General features: G+C 41.1%; 1 protein-coding gene across 10 annotated transcripts in view; it reads right to left on the bottom strand.

The window, feature by feature from the left end:
• Positions 1–21,389, bottom strand: part of LOC125004004 (teneurin-3) — a 322,776-nt gene that overhangs the window by 130,583 nt on the left and 170,804 nt on the right. For all 10 annotated transcript variants that reach the window (XM_047578303.1, XM_047578307.1, XM_047578305.1 and 7 more), the window contains one exon: positions 11,971–12,238. In XM_047578303.1, coding sequence (XP_047434259.1) covers positions 11,971–12,238 — 268 coding nt within the window. The remainder of the gene's footprint in view (positions 1–11,970; positions 12,239–21,389) is intronic.

Genomic DNA, 21,389 nt, shown 5'->3' with positions numbered 1-21,389 from the left:
ATGACGACAAACAAACACGATTCCCATTATATGCGACAAACAGACTTATCTAAAACGCGCTGGTGTCAGCGAATGTGCAGGAACACAAACCTCCCCCACAAATTAACCCAGCGCCGTCCTCAGATTCCATAAGTGACATCGTTAGGCTTCGTTCTGTCGCACGGACCTCCTCTCATAACTCACCGGACTGAACCTGATTTAATGACAAATTGGATTTGCACCTGGTGAAGGTTTGTTGGGAGGAAGCAGCACACGGAGCCTGGTCGTACAGACGCTCAGGTACATCGGCCTGTGCTTCATTATTTATCACCACATTAAAGTGGCTTGTGTCTCTGAGGAGACTGAATGAAAAATAGTCACATTTTATTATGCTTTCAATTACAGGGGAAGAGGACGGGATGTGAAGGCCTCAGCATTACATGAATATACAGAGAAACAAACAGAGAAAAGGAGGCTGATGATGGGAATTAAATGACTATCCAGAGGTGTAATTTTAATTAAAACAGGTTCATACATGAACAATTAGTTGGTTAAAAACAGGTTTTAATTGGGACGATGCTCGTCTCACCGGAGCAGCCGAACTGATTTTATCTCTGGTTTCTATTTGTTCATCATTTTCTCCTCCTCTATAACCTCTTGTCCTCTGGAGGGGTGTGGGGGGGCTGGAGCCCATCCATCAGCTGTCACTGGGCGAGAGGTGGGGTCCATCTCAGGGCTAACGCTGAGAGACACTCACACTCTTTGGACGGTGGAAGCACCCGGAGAAATTTTTTTTTTCTTCATATCAATTAATGAAATGTTTATTATCTTGGGCTGTGAAGCTGCAAAAGTGCAGATATCCATAATAATAAGGCACAATGAGGCGTTTAAATGCACATCTGTCAAAAACAAACAAACAAACAGCAAAAAAAAAAAGCCAAACCCCAGAGGGTTTGTAGGTAGCAGGGCATGATGGTGACAGACGATAGCACGCGGTTACCACGCCTGGAAACTGGAGCATGATGAAATGACTTTCTGGACTTATTCTGGTAATATTTAGCCGTTTCTTCTTGTGTTTCTTTTCAGACAAATCCATCACGCTCGGCCTGAAATTACAGCGACAGGGATCAGATTTGTTTTTGCCAACATCTGTCACCAAGAAGAATTACAGCTCACCAAGGCATCGCATGTTTGTCTGGATCACAAGGTTTTCTTTTCCTGTGCTTGGACTCATCATCACCATCATCATTATCATCATCGTATAATCTAGTCAAGTCTGATGGAAACAAAACAAATAAAAGACAAGTACAACCTTAGTTTCCCCACAGTTGTAATTGTGTCTTTTCCACTCCGCCCTAACTCTGGCCCCAACTCTAAAAGAATCATTTGCATTTTCTTGTTCCCTCGTCTCAGTGGCCGGACGTGCACAGAAATTTCAACCTCCTACGAACCAACCACTCACTCGTCTTTTCTTTGTTGTGTGCTGCAGGGATTTCAGTGAAACGTCGTTGCACATTTATTAACTTTAACTCCAACGCGAGCCGCTCAGTTACAGCCAGTTACAGCTTCAGCGTCATTACGGAACGACGCTCGTGCGCTCGGAGCACAGGTATAAATTCTTTGCAGGAGCTTTTATTTGCTGTGCATGTTTAATTTCTCCACAGTGTTTGGGATCAGTAGGACCTAAGAACTATAAAAACTAAGCATCATTTCTGAACAGGAAGTAGTTTTTTTGGAAAAAACAACAAAAACAAAACAAACAACGTCCTTATATGTGGACGTGGGGATTATTTCACTGCATATTATAATAAGATCTAAAATAAGATATAAAACTGAACATGGCAGCACATAATGAATTCCCAGTGTCTTCAAACGAGTGTTTGCTAATTAGTGAAGTTGTAGCTCATTACTTTTGATGGAATTTGTTACGTTTGTGCGTCATATTAACCTAGAAAAGTTAATAAACATAAACAAACTAGTTTCAACTGTAAAATCTGATGAGGTTTTGTACATTTTTTTCTCTTTTGTTACGTGATGAGCTGCAGAATGAATCCACTGAAGTGAACGCTGTCATGTCTTTACTCATTTCTAGTTATGAGGACAGAAGTCAGAATAAGAAGGTGCCATAAAATTTAACGTCCCCATATGAGGACGCAGGGTCTCGGGAGGTTAATTTCTCCACAGTATTTTTGAAAAATCAAAACAAAAAGCAAAACCATGTCCTCATATGTGGACACTGGGATTAGTTCAATACCTGAACATGACCGAGCAAAGACAGAATCGTGAATAACAAAGTCCCGACGTCCTCAATTAAGTACTTGCTAATTAGTGACGTTGTAGCTCGTTGCTAATGATAAAATTAGATAAATATATTATTAGATAAATAAGTTTTAACCTTTGCTACCACTAGATGGCAGACGTCCACTAATGAGGACAATAGGTTTGAAAGAACCAGAATAAGCTGCAATAAAACCTAAAACTTAATGTCAGGAGGTTACCGCGAGCACACTTGTAACATCTTGGCTGCGTAATAATACAGCTGCACTGGAAAACATACCAGCATTAGGACTCTAAAAGCACCAGCAGACACTAAGTAGTGTCCGTGTGTTTTATCAGGGTTTAGGTGCAAGTCAATTACAGCACACGGAGTGGGGATAATCGAGTGTAAAATGACTAGAACCACAGCGAGCGCGCTTCGCTGAGAGTAGTCGTCAGCCATAACTAATCTGGTGGTCTGCTCATAATAAATGCCTCTCAAATGCACCATTGTACGACCCGCATTTACATTACGTTCACGCTATCGACGCCGGGTCCTTTCAGTGTCTTCGACAAGACGAGTGACTCAAGTGGCGCTGATGTTCATGCATGTCTAACGCCGTGACAATAGCCGGCGAACAAGAGCTTCCTCTTCAGGCTGCGCACACACACACACACACACACACACACACACACACACACACACACACACACACACACACACACACACACACACACTATGAAGCTGGTTTTTATTAAAGCACATTTTATAATTTAATTAATCCTGCCCCCAAACATACAAAAAACCTGTCTAGTAAATGAGCATCTTCTATAATTCACAGTATTTCAATATCTATTACTTGACTTCTGCTACAGTGGAATAGATTATATTATATTATATGTTATATAATATTATATTATATTTAAACGTATGAGATTTATTCTGTATTTTTTTTCCCACGCATTAACTTCACTATCTGCAGCTACGTCCCACGTGTTGATCAGCTTTTTTGTCCTAAAACTTTCTCCGTTAACTGTTAATTTTTAAAGAGTAAAACCTGCTGCCAGAAATGTCTCCTGAGAAATTAAGTCGTGGCCGAAACCTAATTAAAAATGTTGTGATAAGTTGCTGTTAAAGGTACTTTAAGTGTTGCCAGGGACAAGTCTTTAAAAAAAAAAGAAGAAGAAAGAAACAGAAAGAAGTAAAATAAAACATATTCTTCTTTAATTCTGAGCCACAAATTTAATTTAAGTGTGAGAACTATTTCTTTAAGATTTAGAAACACTTCATTAAAATTCTAACCGCAGGATCAAGACGTCAAACCCGGAGCCACAAACTATAAATCTCTGCCTCAGCACCTGAATGTCTGGCTGCGTGTGACTGACGTCCACGTCTGGTGTCTCCAGCCACCAGTTGTGTCCTTTGAGGCGACAGGTGTGTGTCTGCACACATGACACGACACATGAGAGTGTGTGTGTGAGTCAATGGTGGGATTAGCGCCTCTAAATGAGGACATTGACACTCTCCTGTCAAATCTCACATCACCACCCTCCTCCTCCTCCTCCCCAAATAAATACCTCCTTGAAAAGTTCCAACTAAAAGTTGAGCTGAAATGAAATCAGTCAAATTTTATTTATATAGCACCTTTCAGAACGACTGAATGCTATTCAAAGAGCAAAAGAAATATAAAAAAGTTATATATAAATATATAAAAAATATATAAAAAAGAAGTTAAAATGATAGAATAAATTAAAATAATAAATATAACTATATAGCAACATAAATTAAATAATAAATACACAAATATATACAATTGATAAAATATAAAAACAACAAGATATAAGAACCTTAAAAGTAGAATGAAATAAAATGTAGAATAAAATACAGAAATGCTCAAAATTAATAATAATAAACTATTCAATAAAAATCAATAAATAATAAAAAAAAACAAGTTCATAAATAAGTAAAGAAAAATGGGAGAATATAAAATGGAAAACGGAATAAAATAACTATAAGACTATGACATGAAAGAAAGATTAAAGAGATATTTCTAGTTTGTAGTCTACGTTTTAAAGCGTCAGCGTTGCTAAATGATGCATTTGCCAGAGTTTCACATTTCCTTGATATGTTCTTGTGAAGTACCGATCTACTTTAGGAGTACACGATTTGCATATCAAAAAGAAAAAAAAAATCTAGGCTGCAAAAATGCTCGTTTCTTCTTGGAAAAATGAGCGGTAAACACATTTTTTTTTTTTTTTTTTTTTTTTTTATCATTGTCTTTAGAGAAACAGCGAGACGTGGCGAATGCATCGCCTCCGGATGAAATATCTGTGTTTCTCCTCCACTCTCGTGAGAAACGATCCTCCCAGATACAGCCACTACATTTTAATGGCTTTGTGGATCACGGTGGGTGATATTCTCTGGTTGTGATGGCAATAGATTGGAAGCAAGAACAGCTGTCACCACGTATTCAGAACGATCTTCCACAGAATATTCAGCACATATACATATATATATCTGTATAAAGGACCCACTATATAGCACAGAAATACTAAGAAATGTACATGTGACGTACACGTGAATTAATATATGCGCAGTTTGTTGGATTTATGCTTTGGAAAATATAATAAAACTACTAGTGCCAGCAGCACCTGCTCTGATCATGGTTACTCTCAGCACGGTGCAGGTACTCAGCCTCCTGAAGAGCTTCCATTAGTTACCATGACGATACGGTTTACTAGAAAAAAAAAAAAAAAAGTGAGCTACCATCCCAAGGCCTAAAAGCCCGGGTTAAACCCATCCTTAGCTCACTAATCTCAGCATTACTCATGCTTAGCTCTCATTTCTTTGCGGCTGTCATTATGGTGAAGGGGAGGAGGGATGGATTTGGGAGGGGAGGGGAGGTTCTGAGGGTTTTTCTATTTGTTTATGGACAGAACAGTGTAATCTGGTCCTTTAGTGAAGTTACAGACAAGAATTCAAACATTTATCACAAGAGAGGAGAACATGTGTGCTCCATTACTCTGGGGACTGCTGTCGAATGAAATCGAAGCAGGAGCCACGTGCGCTAAGATAAGTGTTAAATAAGTGTGTAGTCAGTCAGCGAGGATAAGGCCAGGTAGCAGCACATAAACAGAGGAGAAAATAAAATGCCGAGAAGATGAAGGGAACCAGAAAGAATCTGTCTCAGAATATGTGGGAAATGTAAATGGAATTAACCGTGGAAAAAGCGTGTGTGATTATGATCTTAGTTTGGTTAAACCCCAGACTGTATTATAGAATCAGCCTTCGTCACGGCTGCACAAAGACAAACATTTATTTAAAGAGGTGTGTGCAGGTTAGTCCAACAATTCCAGGGTTTATTGTGTGTGAGCTGCAATTAACTGCAACAAGGATGCATTTGTGTTCATCCACCTACAATGAGAAATGAGTATCATTATTTTCTCCTGCCTCCACTTTTACTTCACTGCCTGTTTTCGACGAGTTTAATACTCAGATACATTTTTTTTAATGTGCAGCATCGTCAACTCGTTTCCATCGACCTGTCGCAAAGCCCCGCCCCCTAAACCGTCATTGTCCAATCATACTATGGAAACGCCGTTACCATGGAAACGAGGTCCGACAAGCTAAATGGTGAAACGTGTCTATTGCCTGTGTGAGTCTGGCTAGCTAGCTAACGTCGAGCCAGCAAGGCACTCATATACTGTATATCAAAGTTATGGTTACTATCGGTGAATATAGAGCCTAGCTAACGTAAGTTAGCTCAATGTTAGCTCGTTAGCTAGCGAGCTCACTCTGTGTTTGGTAACGTTACGTTTCGTCAGTTTATATCAAAGCAGAGCCATATATATGAGAGAGTCTGTCCAACCAGGAAATGGAGCGTCTGCGTTATCCCTCAATGCTGATTGGTTCTGAGCTGGTCACGTGTTTCATGGGCGCCATGTTGGATCCATCTAACCAATATTCACCCATAGAGAAGTGGCAATAACAGAGAATAAAGTTGGATTAAAAGTTAAAATATGCCACAGTGCTCAGCCTACGGCTCCAGCACAGGATTAGGGAAGGGCCAACACCTCTTTATAAATGAAACAAATTTAAAAATGAAAGTTTGAAATTAATCAAGCCTTATGCTAGCCTAATACTAGCAAGTTATCTAGACGAAATGCTTAGAAAAATAGCAGCTACCGTGAAGTGCAGTGAAACCCATATGTGCATGTAATTTATGCCCATGTAGACAAATTCAACTGACACATGACCCTAAGTTATTATGGCTAGCATGCTAATGCTATAATGACAATACTAAATAACATTAAGACTAGTTTAATTTTTCACTATTTCTGAGTAATTTGAACCTTTTAACGGTGATGGATGAAGACGGAGGCTGAGGAGAAGGTAAACACAGCTCCATGACTGATGAGGTGATTGGGCTACAAAGCATTTTACAGGCTCATTTAAGATATTTAAAGGAAGTAGACGCTGGGATATTAAGTGAGGGCCTTTAACATGTTGACAATAACTTTTATTTATAGGCCCGTTAATGGTGAAAATAGGACATTTATTTTAACGTAGCACATCCGCCCCATAGAGTTACACTGTAGAATCTTCCCTGATGTAGCAAACATGGCGCCTGTGGTTGGAGTTGGCCAGACTCTCTATGATGTACAGCATCAGTGTTGAACTCAGCTGGCCCAACAGGCCCTTTAAACTTAATTTGTTTTCATCTCTTCCATGTAGTATTTTGTGAATGGACAGCCCACTCCCGAGGCTAGTGGCTGTACATGTTCTCCGTCTAGTACATTCCCGTCCTCGTACGGCTGCTACAGCCAAAGGAATTGCGAGTGCCCTTTAGGCTTAACATTTGAAATAATATAAACAATGATTTTGAAACTTTTGCCGAGCACAATACTTGTAGTTTTACCTTCAGTGCTTGAGTAGTACTTATTAAAATTAACTACTCGAATTCACTTAAGTGTGGTGCTTAAAGAACACTTCGACTACAAGTCAGTTTTTTGATAGCGTACTTGTACTTTAACTCAAATCTAGGTTTTCTCGTACTTTGTACATGTCTGTGTGTGTGGATGTGTTCATAGAAGTGTGTGTTTGTGTGGTTATATACAGCAGTACTTGGGGAAAGGGCATGAGGCAGTTGCCAAGTGTTTTGTCTGCAAAGATTAACTGTGGAGTCTATATGACAGCAACCGCACACAGACAGACACGCACAGGGACGAGCTAATGCCACGCCAGCTGAGAGACACGACCTCTGTTTGAACACGACCAAACTGTTCAAACACGGCGTCGACTGTGGAGCTGTGATACGATTCTCTGCACCAGAACCCGGGCGGCCGGGAGTCTGATGGTGACACTCTGTGCTGGCTACGCACTGTAAGGACCTGTCTGAGGAATAAACACCTTATTGCTTCAAAAAGAAAAATTTTGAATTGAGAGAACAGAGCGACACAAGTCCTAAACTCGAGCCGCTGACGAAATCCTTTCAAAGTGTTCTCAAAGTGTTCTGCTGGGTTTGAACTTGAAAGAGCGACTCAAGTTTGAACTTGTTTTTTTTTTTTTTTCTTTTTTTTGGCCAAATTGCTGATGAAACCTGTCCGAGAAGAAGCATAATGTGGGAAATGAAAAGCGGACGATCTTGAAAACTCACTGGAACTGACCTCTCGCCGGCCACTGAGCAGCAGAGGACCGTCATCATCCCTGCGTTTGCCTTTTAGCGGCACAGCTGTCACCTTGAAGGAAGATGATTCATCTGAGACATTAAGTTAATGCTAATGAAAAACGTCCTAATACCAAGGATGTTTGGTGGTTCCCCCTGTGGTCTAAAATAAAGCTCCTGTGCAGTGATAAATTGTTTCACAGTGGAGCAATGACAATTCCATCCCATAACTCTCCAAGTCTCTCTGTTGGGAACTGACTCTGCTCCAGCTAAGATCTTCCGAGCCAATCAGATGTGGAGATTCATTTGTTTAACACAAAGTGTTTTTGATTAGTTGGAGAACTATCTAACTGTATCAGTTGAAGCACATTAAGTTAAAATTTGTGCATCGTAATGTCAGATTCTAACCTGGTTTAGATCCAGTGTTGCCACCTTGAAAAAATAACCTGATTACTGATAGGTTTTATTCTCCTTCATTTAAACCCATTGTCCTCATTAGTGGACACTTTAGTCTGCCATCTAGTGGTAGCAAAGGGTCAATACACTAGTCAGTAAAAACTTGATAACTGGTGTTTTGGTGGATTCATTCTACAGATGAAAGTGGACGAGGAACAAAACCCCATCAAATTTACGCTTGTTAACGTTTCTAGTTTGATACGAGGCACAAATTTAACACATTTTATCAATAGCAACGAGCTACAACCTCGCTAATTAGCAAGTACACATTTGAGGACGTTGGGACTTCATTGTCTGTAAATCTGTCTTTGTTCACGTATTAAAATAAACATTTTTATATTTTGTCACACAATAGTGACTCTATTGTAAAATAAATAATGAAATAATCCCAGTGTGCACATATGAGGACATAGTTTCCTTCAAAAACTACTACTTCCTGTTGAAAGATGATGCTTAGTTTTTATAGTTGTTAGTTCCTTCTGATCCCAAACACCTTGGAGAAATTAAAAATGTTCAGCAAATAAAACCTCAGGTGTCAGGAGGTTAAAAAGTAACTAAGTCAGATTACAGGTTACTTTATTACTTACATTCACCCTCCTGCTGCCTCAACATAAAAATGACAACCAGTTTTTCCAATATTCACTTCAAAATATTTCCTGGCAAAGAAATACAATCGTTTTTATATATATACATAAAGAAGGCAGCATTTCCTCTGCAACATCCCGACCAACCTCTTCAACTCTGCCTCACTTACTGGTTTTGCACCAAAGTCCAGCTCTTGTTGTCTGGGTGGTGGTGGTGGTGGTGGTGGGGGCCTCTCTGACTTGCTCTGTTAGCTTCACCGTGTCGTGCTGCGACTACAAATGTTCCTTTAAATTCAACGTTGTGTTTTTGAGGCTAGATAGGACTTTGTCTCCAGCACAGAGTGCACAACCAACCTTTACATTGCGTCTCTAGCTGCGTGGTATTATACGTGAGTTGCCCTCATCTTGAAAACATGACGTGACATTTTTAATTTTACACAAATAAGGAGACTTTAGCTGAATCTATATTTGTACTTAGTGGTGATGTTAGGAGCCTCAGGGACACTTCATAATTTACATAGATCAAGTAATAGGTGGAATGATGCAGATTCAAGCAGAAGGAACTAATCGTTTAATAAGATATTTTATGCTATGCTAAGATATTTTTATGGGTTAAGTGAAATGGTATTTGTTCTATATTTGTATGTTTGACTCTTTTACTGTGAAGAAGGGGCTAAACCCTGATGTTACTGTATGAAAAGTGCGACTTGGTGCGTTAAGAAAGTCCAGGAATAGACGTTAATCCCTCTGTAACGCGAAGCTTTCCCGTGGCCGGTGCAGTTTAACATCTGTAACAACATTAACGTTCTAAAAATAAAAGTATTTTCAACCACCACGGCTAAAATTCACACAAAAAAACACAGCAACTTGTTTAGAGTCGGGGAAAGAGAGTTGTTCAGGTTAAAACAATACAGCGGTAGAGATTAGACAAACAGGTTTAACTCAGAACAGCTGTTCTAGCGTCCACCCTGACTCAGTCCTCACTCTGTGCACCTAAAAGCTTTATGTGAATTAAAATAAACTCTAGTACCACTTGGTGTTGAGATTATTTTTGTCCAGGGGAAGATGGATGCGTTTGATTTGAATTTATTTTTCAGCTCCACCTCGCAATTTAAAAAAAAAACTCCCCTTCTTAAACCGCCTCCCGAAGGCCTCACAGAGTGTTTGATGTCCGAGTCCGTCTGAATGTGTGTTTGTACTGTAGGTCTGCGTGTGACTGACACACTGACACAGGGTCTTTCTTTTCACTTTTGAAAGATGATGCTCTGAACTTGGTGTTTGTGTGTGTGAACAGTATATTTATCAGCCTTTTTAAATGGCTGTAAAGCTGAGCCAGGGATGTGGTTTCTCCCGAACGTCCAAACATGCTCCAGAACACGAATGCAGCCAAAATGAAGCTGGTTTTTAAAATAAACCACTGAGATGAACGGTTCCCCCCATTTATCAGCCTGGGCAACGAGACAAAGGGGGTGTGAAAGGAAAAAGAAAGGAAGAACTGAGAGGATTAACCCTGCGTATTAATGTACAAGGTTAACGTTACTCTCATGAGCTTAACTAGGTCACGCATAATGGGTCAGGTTTAGACTCCACACTCAGTCCAAATGTTAGAGGATACGGAGACGGACGTTTCCTCGTCCATCAATCCGTCCTTTTTCTCTGAGGGGGAGGACGTTAAGGAGGGAGGGAGGTGAAGAGGAGAGACCAGGGTCAAGGTTAAAGTTGCTCCTGTGAACTGAGTGAGTGCGTGAGGACAAAAGACGTAACAGGAGGCGTTTATAGGACCGGCAGCGAGACGCTGGACGCTCTGCTGGAGGGAAATATTCATGTCGCACACACAAAGACAGAGCGACAAATGGTCTGGTGAATAGATCCCAGGTTCAAATTATCCAATAAAAATCTGTGGCACAGCTGAAAGGAAACACACACGTGATCTCCAGCGCTGTGAAAGCACCACTGTGGTTCAAACTGAGAGAGACAGACCAAAATAAAAAGTAAAAGTCTGCAGAGGCTGGTGGACGGTGAAAACGAGCATTTCAATTCATTCCTTTTTTCTTTTGAGAATGGAAGATCAGGACCGGTCCTTATTACTAAAACTCCACTGCATTTAATATAAAAGGTTTATACCTTTTAGGACTCACTAAGGGTGGGAAAAAATATAGATACAGCAATACTTTTTCTTCCAATACAGTATCGATGAATGTCTTAATATGGATTTTAAAGAAAAAGTCATTCTTTTCCTGCTTTAAACTCAAATAGATGTTTCTGTCTGTCAGTCAATCACTTACAATCTACATAACAGTCGTCATTCATCAGGTTCATTAGGGGCAGGAAAAAGTCTTGATAAGGGAATTTATATTGCAACTTTTTCTTTTGTCGATTTTAAAAGACAAAATTATCACTACTTTTTCTTTACAAGTGCAATAAATTTGAAATGGATCATTTGGATTAATATTGTTTGTCCCATGAATTATCACTGTTATCTGATGTACATATATGCAACTTGTATTTTAAGCTGCATTTCAAATTTCTCACTGAACTTTATAGAATATCGCAATATCATGATATCACAATAATGTATCGTATCGTGACTCGTATCGTGTATCGTGATACGTGTCGTATTGTGAAGTCCTTGCCAATACCGCCCAGTACTCACACCGCTTTACAGACACTATTAAGGCGTTCGCACCTTAATTTAACATTGACAAATATCAGTTAAATCAATCCGGTATAACATTATGACCACCTGCCTAATAGTGTGCAGGTCTCTCTTGCGGTGACTTATCAGAGAATGGACACGGGCCTGTTCTTCATGTTTTTTGAGTTGTTCCTAAAGTGTTTTTGTGTGTGTCTGTGGGTTGGGGGGGCTTGATCTGGTCTAAGTAACATCCACAACGCAGAACATTGAATTGTCACTAGATGATCAATGTTATTCAGTGGTCATAATGTTGTGCTGCAGGTTGTGGCTACAGTTCAGGTCTAGCGTGTAACCAACAGGACCAGACTCATGGCGTAAGATAAAGTCCATTTACCTGGTTTCCAGAGGCACATTGCTACCCAGCACCCAGCTGTCTTGCAGCGGGACGCTCTCGGGGGGCGTGGTCTGCAGCTCGGCTGGTGATTGGCCGGCCACGGGGGCCGGGCTTCCAGTGGGAGGGGTTAGCTGCCGCGTTGAATTCAGGGAATGGCCAGCGTGGTGAGTGGAGCCCAGGGCCTGGTTGAGAGCCGTCACCGAGGGCTGCTGGCGGTGAGGGGGGGGCACAGGAGGTAGGCTGGAGCCGTGGTGGTTGGGGGGTTGCTCTGTGGAGAACAGAAGAGGAGCATGGTTAGAGATACGCCGGCCTTTGTGTGATGCAGTTGTTACAGTTTAAACTTTGTTGGCCTTCTTCTGGTGTGCAAATTTTTCCAAATCTGTCTGTGAGGCTGTGGGGGAACTAATGAGTAAGACTTCATTCTAAATGGATGACGATTATTTGCTCGTTATCTCAGCTGGTTTCCAAGGCTGCGTTGGCAAGAAATAATTTTCCTGGAACTTATTAGATCATGAGATCAAATCCTTGAAGCAGCTCCACCACCGGAAAGCTGAGGAACGCCCACCGTCCACCCTAAATCCTGACTACGTTCTACAGAGGAGCAGCTTCATCACCGTCCTCATCACCCTCAGTTACTTCCTCCAAGTCATCAGCATCCTCAACTCAACACCCCAGGTGGCCAATAATACGTTTCTAATACGTTCATCTGTTGCTCTTATGTTTAGAATCTAGTCCAGAGGTGTTCAGAAAATGTGTCCAGGAGCATAATATCACAATAACCCATAAATAACAAGATGTGTCCCTTTGAAAAGTTGCAAAATACAGTGCATTGCGAATGGCTGCATTTAATGAAGTACACTTTAACCAAAACAGTGTTCCCAGTGTTGTGTTGTGTCTGCAACTCCGATTAAAACAGTGGTACAAGCAACTAAAACTAGGAACTGGAGTTACTTTTCTTGTAAAAAAACTGCAATTAATGTCTTTTTATATGTAGTTTTCACACTTTGCACATGTCTGACACCTCTGAACGAGTCTATCTGGTTTCATGCAGCAGTGAAATCCTGGATCAACTGCTTGACCGTGACCTATTCCTGAAAATGACAGTGCACCACCTGTAGACTAGGGCTAAGGAGAAACCATATCCTGCATCTGATCACCTTCACAATCCTCTAATGAGTGACTCTTATGACCCACAGGCCTTTTCCTGCTGCACAGAGTAAATATAAATCCATGCAACACAGACGTAGAACCGTGCTACATGCGGCAGTTTTAACTACGTTCACAGGCGGTGATGAAATCAAATGCAAAGCTACGCTGAGAATAATGTGTGTATGTCACTGTGTTCATGTGTGTGAACATGTGCTATTAACTGGCTCAACCCAGGTTCCCCAGAGCAAACAACCAGCGACAGAGTCGAATGTTCACGATCGTCTGTCGATGTTTGGCTATTGGTCATTTTTGATGGTTACCAGAGTATAAAGAAAGCGTGAGCAGACGATACAGATGGAAAATGGAAAAACAAAAGAAAGGCGGGCGGATACTGAGACAAACTGAGCAAAGATGCCGGGGAGGGACAGGTATCTGGCCAAGTTGGTCACTATAAATAATATGGACCCACTGGACCTGAGGGCAAACAGCTGGAGCTCCTGAACCGAATGTTTCCGTGAGAACACAGTAACTCTCCTGGATTCTCGGGCCAGACCCGCGTTCAGCTCCTTCCAAACATCACAGACTGTTAACTCCACATTCATGGGCCGTGTCCCCGGATGTTAACCGCTATGTAAATGCGACTGCAGCGTAGGGGCCGGTCAGAGCTGTGAGAACTGTAACTCAACACTGAGGCTGCATACTGATCAGCGGCCGCCCTCCACAAAACACGCCTTTGTTTTTATAAAAATATTTGCTCAAAGCTGACCTGGCTTCAACTTTTCTCTACTGTGTGTTTTTTTTTTTTTCTTTTCCTGGTGCTTTTCAGCCCCCCCCCTCCTTTTTTTTTCTGTCCTCCGGGTGCTCTGAAGGAAATGAATGGCAATGCTGGTATTTGATTTGCATAAAGAGCATCAAGTCTCCATTTCCCAGCCCTGCTGTTATTCCTTTTCCACGGCCATCAGCGGAGAAAACAGAAAGCAAACAGGGGTGGGGGGGGGATATGTTGAGGAACGGTGGGGCTGGCACAGGGAGGGCTCTGTGGTAGTAAAGGAAGTGCTCAACCCCCATTCTTTCTCTCCATATGCTGTTTTGCCGGCTTGGTAATTGTACTACTTATGCAAACCTTCAAGGCTATCTGCTGAACGCTACACACACACACACACACACACACACACACTGAGCCGGGGTTTCTGGATGAGTGTTGCACAGCCTCATTAACAAGTCTGCATCTGTGCCCCATCACTGCAGATGTAAATCTAAACACCTTTTACACACTCAGATGCCGGAAAGCGAAATGCGTGCACGTTACTCTGGGCGCGGTTTATTAAATAAAAAAACAAAAAAAACCCAACAAAAACAACACAAATCTCACAGAGCAGGTAGCAGATTTCCCAGTCCAGCTGATAAATTCACTCATGAATATGTACATGTCAGGATGTTTGTCTCACTGGGTCTGTGTGTTACCAGAGAACTGGTAAAAACTGAAAAACACAAAGAAGAAACTAATAAACTTGTTGAATTTCGTTTGCGTGCACATGTGTCGACACAGGCTCTGAACTGGGTATTAGTGAAAAACAGGAAAAAGCGGAAACAGGAAAAAAGATGTTTTTTTTTAGAAAACATCCTGGAGATAAGAGCGTCAGTGTTTCAGTGTTTAACCACAGAGTTTCCTCACACATGTCGATGATGTGTCTGTTACCTACAACACGATGGAGCCTCAAACTCATCATCATATTATTATTAGGAGCGACCGTCAGACATGAATCACTGGGACCTCTGGGGGTCACGGACCCCACGTTGAAGACCTGCTTTAGATGATGCTTTTTATTTAGCGTCACAGCCAAAGTCAATTATAATTTTATTTGATTGGTTTCTGTTTCTACATCTGACAGAAACGACCATTAGTAACAAAAAACCGACTCAGACGTCACTCCTACGTCTAAATACACCAATCAGCCACAACATTACGACCACTGACAGGAGAAGTTAATGACATTAATCATTTTCTATCAGCTCTTTAGTCATGGAGAACATGTGCAGCTACAGTGATTCCTGGGATAATTATCCCTCAGGCATGAAATGGAAGAATGGATTTACATATGATAAAGTCAATAAAACATCCACGGCCAATTACGGAGTGTGTAACATGACCATTTCCACAGACCCAGGTTAATCTGTGCCGGCTTCATTTAAATCATTTCTTCTCTTCCAGACGCTGGAAACGACCCTCTGCTGTGAATCACACATACACACTTTCCCTTTCCTTCAATGCACACAACACATTCCTTATTTCTGCAAAGACAACACCCAGAATAAGACAGAGAAGAGAGAGAGAAGAGGTCACAGTTCTGATGAACTGACACAGTTTCAGCTCCGTCTTTAAAACATCTGTGACAGAAATGTCATTTAAAATCGTCTGAGTGACTTAGCTACTGCTCAGCAGTTTGACCGGAGGCCTTTACTAAACACAACTTTACCGAAGATACATTCAGTACCAATAAACCTTCACTGTGGATGTTTGAGAGTGAACTAAAACGTTTAGACTTTAAATCTCATAATTATAGGCAGCTTTCAGTTCATCATGACGAACCATGTGACTGAGTTTGGTTTGTAAGTGGATGAGACGGGCTTCCGTACTTCTGCTTTGATTTCTATGTTTTCTTTTTATTATTTTGCTCTTGGAGACTAAATGTTCAGCATAAAACGAAATGAACACGTGGCGACATGCAGCTTGGCACAGATTTTATTTTAAAGTTTGCTAGATTATAAAACTCATCCTAAGACTTAAATGTTTCGACGTGTCTTTAGATTCTTTCAGCACAAAGGTTTTGACTGTTGCCCACATAAAATCAGATTTGAACAGATTCTACATTATGAAGGCGTTGGCTTGTTAAATTAGTATCAACTAAACTAAACTGTTGGTAAAAGCCTGAGTTTGACTCAATAATCTGAGAACAACAGTGACAGTTTTCTAATTAAAAGCTATGAGACGTGGTGTTTATGGACTGATTCACGTGTCCGCTGTCTTTACATCACATTCCCCAGAGCTGACTAACAGCTTCCATCAATTCTTCTGCTGGTGAAGATGAAATGATGAAGAAATCCATTTGCTCTGAATATCTGGGCCCCGATGAGCTGAACACGGGGCGTTTAATAAAGGCGAAGCGAAGCCTGAGTCATCCTTCATGTGGAGTAATGCAGCTACTATTCACAGCACGAGATAATGAAACGCTGCTTAAAAAGTGCTGCCTGATTTTATTTAGGTAAAAGCGCCTTTTATCCTGAGGGCAGGACGAGGCTGATTATCACCAGCGTCGTTCACGTCAGACTCAGACGCTGAAGGATCAGCTCATGTTTCTCTGCTTTGTTTTATAGGAAACGTTTCATTATGTAAAATCCAGAGTCTCTTACCAGCATCTGTCACATAATAGTGACAGACAGGACGTAAATAAATAAATAAAACTAATGCACAGAGGAACAGAAACATGGAGCTGTTTACCACCAGTCATCACACATTTAACAAGTAAAACTGTTTTTAAAAAGAGTTTGAAGAAAGTCACACAACAACTGTTGATCTGAACAGTTTCTGATTGTAGATCCTCAGTCTCATTTATTTACCACGACCTCTGAGCTCTAAGGGTTTTACTGACTAGTTTTACATGTATGTTAATACCTTTTGTTATGTGTGTTATTGGTAGTTTTCATAGTCGTAACCCTCAAGTTACCTTCAGTTTTTCTAACACTTTTTATCTTTGGTGTCAACTGGACTAAAAATAAATAAATAAATAAATGGTCAAAGTTAAAAAAAAAAAATCCACACGTACATTCAGAAATAAGCAGATCACTAAAACATCTCACTGACCGACTTCACATTGGAAAGAGATGTTTAAGTGGTTTTCTATCATTTTTAAGTACAGATGTTACCTTTAACATTTGGTATGAAAAAACCATCAAGAATAAAAACATGTCATGTTAAATATGAAGCAAAACAAAAGATGTTAATCAGATAATTAGAGACATTAAACATTGAATGAATTTTTTTTTTCGCTTTTAATTGAATCTTAACAATCCATTTATTTACTCATTTACTACTTATTTTATTATTTATTTATTTAAATCTCTTTTACTGTCTCTGTGTCATTTTAAATGATCTTAAGTTTGATTTTATTTATTTATTTATTTATCTCATCTTTTCTCAGGTCTATTTATTATTTAAGGGTCTTTTTCCACAGTTTCTGCTCCTCTTCTAGTGAATATTGTTTTATTTGCTCTACAAAATGAATTTTTGAGTTGTGTGTCTGTGTCAGAGGAGGGGGGTGGGGGGTGGGGGTACATGTGTGATTATTGCATATAGCACTTTGTGCTACTTTTGTATGAACAGATAAAGTCTGAGTGATTGTGGTTATTTATTATTATTTTTTTTTTTTATTTTAGTTTGTTTGTCTATTGTGTTTAGTTTCTTTTTGTCTTGGTGATGAAATGTTGACCCCAGGAAGAGAAGCTGTTACCTTTGACCACTGAGGATCCAAATGAATAAATAAATAAAAATAGTAGCTTTACTAGACAACACCTTTCCTAAATGTTGGTTACCTTAAATCAACAAGTAAAGAATCAGATGAAAAGCAACTGTTAACGTGTTGTGATGTAGTCGGAGCAGAGGCCAGTGTTTGCTGAGTGTTTGTGGTGTAACTCCAGGATAATGCGAGTGTGTGCAGAGTTTCTCCATCAGCGTGACGGACCGGAGCGTCTCTGTGGAGGCTGAGGTGTCACAGAGGGAAGAGCTGATTTGTCAAAGGCAGAGAGATTACAAGATTCAGCGCCGCGCTGCCTCCTCATCTATGTTATGTCTATATGTCGATCGCTCAGCACTCGTCCTCTCTCTGCTTCACTGCCTCCCCCTCCCTCCCTCCCTCCCTCCTCTCCAACACTCACATAAACCTCGTTTCCCCTGTCAGTGTTTACAGGGTGGAGTTTTTCCCCAATGAGAATTTAGCATCAGTTCATAAAGAAGCAGAATTTTTGACATTTTTGCTAAAAAAAACGACTCAAAATCTCAGCAGATCTTTACAAAAAGACCTGGAAGTAAACAAAGAAACCAGCTGAGTTGTGAGATGTTGCTCCAACATTTCTACTGGATGAAGGTCAGGACTTTGACTTGTTCCTAAACATTCATCTGGTTCTTCTGGAGAACCACTGGTGTTCTTGGGCTCCTTGTCTTCCTCCATGACCCAGTTTCTCTTCACATTCAGCTCATGGACTCATGTCCTGACATTTTCTTTCAGAGTTCACTGGTAGAATCCACAGTTCATTGGTCCATCAATGATGAGCAGATGCAGCAGAACAGGAACAAACCAGGACATTAGCGCCCCCATGTTTCATGGAGGGATGAGGTTCTGATGCTGGAATGCAGTGTTGGTTCATCTCCAAACATTTAAACCAAACTATTCTACTCTGGTCTCATCTGTCATCACACCTGAGTCTCATCACACAGACTGGAAACACTTGTGAACAGATGGACTCTATTTTGACCGTGGAGAACATTTACTTTAACACCCCTTTGATATGTAACATTGGCTCATTTGTATTTCATGCGTTTGGTTGGTTTCTCTTTGTCTTCTTTCAGGACAGAAAACCGTTCACGTTTTGAGTCATTTTTATGCAGAAATGTAGAAAATTTTGTAATGTGTACAAAATGAAGTAACATCAGGATCTAAAGTTCTGAGACGAAATAAAAAAAAACATTTCAGATCCTGCTAACTGCACAAATCCAAGATGATTTAACTTCCTCTAGTAAATGAACTTGCAGCCATTGTTCCTCCTCCAGCTTCAAGCACAAATCTGCAGAGTGAGTTCAGTCATGAAGCTCTGTCCTCTCATGTTTCCGTCTCGTCCTCTACGGTGATGCAGGACATTCCTGCCGCTCCATTTCCTCGTCCCCTTTTCTTTCCCGTGCTGTCAAAATCACTTTATGCTGTATATCTACATCACAGCTCTTGTGCCTAATTATCTATTTACCTGCATTCTCTGGGCCTATTAATACCCGGCCCCTATGCTGTAAGTTCATTTTAAATGTGTCACGTTATCAGGCAACTCCTCCTCCTCCTCCTCCCCATCTGTGCCTCTTCCTCCATCCTAGGAGTCTTCATCAGTGGGCTCTGACAGCCACCTGCTAACTTCCTCTGCAGCTCTACCACCACCAACAGAGTCTTCTGAGCTGAGCCGCTGTGATACCTTCACAGTAAACGTTCATCCTGCACTCACCCCGCTACAAAATGTTAAAAAAAAAAAAGTGAAAAAGTTGCTTTCTCAGCTTCAAACCGTGTCTAGACTGAAGGTCCGTGCATGGAGATCTAACACACTGTGTGGAAGCTGCATCAAAAGCACAATGAGCAGCAGCAAGGAGCATCACGAGGAGATCAATACAGGAAGCTTTGTTCTGCGAGAGGCAGACTTGTCTAAATAAAGACGCCAGACTTTAGAGGAGCAGAAACAAACCAGGACTTCACCGTTCACGACGCAAAGTTTTAATTACTGTTTCCTCCCAACAGACCATGAGGATGAGACACTATATGAAATGCAAATGAATTCAAACTCACAAAAGCGAGACGTGAGATACCGAGAGCCCTCGGACGTCAAAGGTTCCGCCAGACATTCACAGCGCGAAAAAAGGAATCGTGTTAAAAGTATAAATGGTGAAAATAAATAAATTGAACAGCACGAGAAAGGAAGAGGAGGCGAAGCTCGGGGTCAGGGTTTGTGTTAAACTCCATCACTGCTGATAGAAAATTGAACAAGACCCAGAAGAAAGGAGGGCGCGCAAAGAACAGGAGATGACACGGGAAGTCAATTAAAAGTTTCACAAGCCACAACAATGGTCAGAGGAGTTTGGATGAGGTGGAGCGAGAACAACACGGACAGACTGGGAGACGGGCACAACAAGAGGCTGAGGCTGCAGAGAGACAAAGGGACGGGCGGCGAGGGCACGAGTGGGAGCTTTAGAGTGGGAAAAACAATAGAGGGCGCAGAATAGATCCTGGAAAAAAAACTAAAAGACTCATCGACATAGTGAAAGAGGTCAGCGGACGTGGTGAGACTCGTGTTCCTTGGAGCGTGAAAACTCATTCCACCTCTGGACTCCCAGCGAGGAGAGGGGAGCGACGCCGGCCTCCTTCCCCAGCCACGAGCAGCCTTTGTTGGGCGTGCAGTTGGAGGTAGAGAGTGGCCCTCGCTGCTCGATGACCCACACCACGGAGAAAAGAGGAGAAAAAATAAAATAAAATAAAAGACGGGAGAGGGAGACGGAGCTGCAGAGATGAGGTGTTCTGAGGGAGGGACGGCTCCGCTGGGACGGGCTTTGAATTAAATGACGGCGGAGATCATGAATACTAACCGTGCCTCTGGTTGTAGCCGTGGGCTGCATGAGACAGCGCGTTTCAAGAGATAAAACCCTTCTGCAAAAATCTGACATGAAAAAAATATATATATATAAAAGGTCCTTCCTCACACGAATTTAATGAATATCTCCCAAAAAAGTTTAAAAAAAAGGACAATGCTCTTTGTGTACTGTAAAAAACAACCACAATATGATTCACACACACACACACAATCATGATTATGAGTAATGAGTTTTCTAAACTTCAGTGGATCATCTATAAAAACAGAACACGACTTCTTCCTTCTTGCCTCTTAAAACAACCAAAGCTACCATTTGATGACACTGTCTCCTAAACACGCACATGCACCCATCAGCCACAACATTATGACCACCGACAGGATAAGTGAACAGCACCTGGTGGCAGTCCAGAGTTCACTACATCCCAAACTGATCAGAGTCTGAGAGAATGAGCCCACAGCTACAAGTTGAGTCAAGATCACACGACCGATTTAAGACGACGTAGCAGCAAGACGCAGCGTCACTGAATCTATGTTTCAACTTCAGAACCAACTTCAACCTCTGAAATCAAAATCCTGTTGATGGGCCAAGTAAAACCAAATTTATCACAAATAATTCCCATCACACGTTTTCATCATCCAACCAGGAAGTGATGTGTCAGTGGTTGCTAAGGAAGAGGGAGAAGTTGTGGTAGTGAGGCTGTATTCAGTCTATTTCAGTCTATGGAGTCAAAGAGACAGAAGCCAGAGACTTGGGACTTTGAGATATACAGATGTAGCAGTGATTTAGATATAGTTTTATCAATGGTTTCAAATAATGCCTGATGCATTTCCTGCATTTTAATGGAAATGTGCTAAATGTTTGGTAAATTTGAACA

The sequence above is a fragment of the Mugil cephalus genome, chromosome 2, assembly GCF_022458985.1.
Source record: "Mugil cephalus isolate CIBA_MC_2020 chromosome 2, CIBA_Mcephalus_1.1, whole genome shotgun sequence".
Classification (NCBI taxonomy): domain Eukaryota; kingdom Metazoa; phylum Chordata; class Actinopteri; order Mugiliformes; family Mugilidae; genus Mugil; species Mugil cephalus.
The sequence above is the reverse complement of the archived record's forward strand: the minus strand, read 5'-3'. Positions and strand labels throughout refer to the sequence as shown.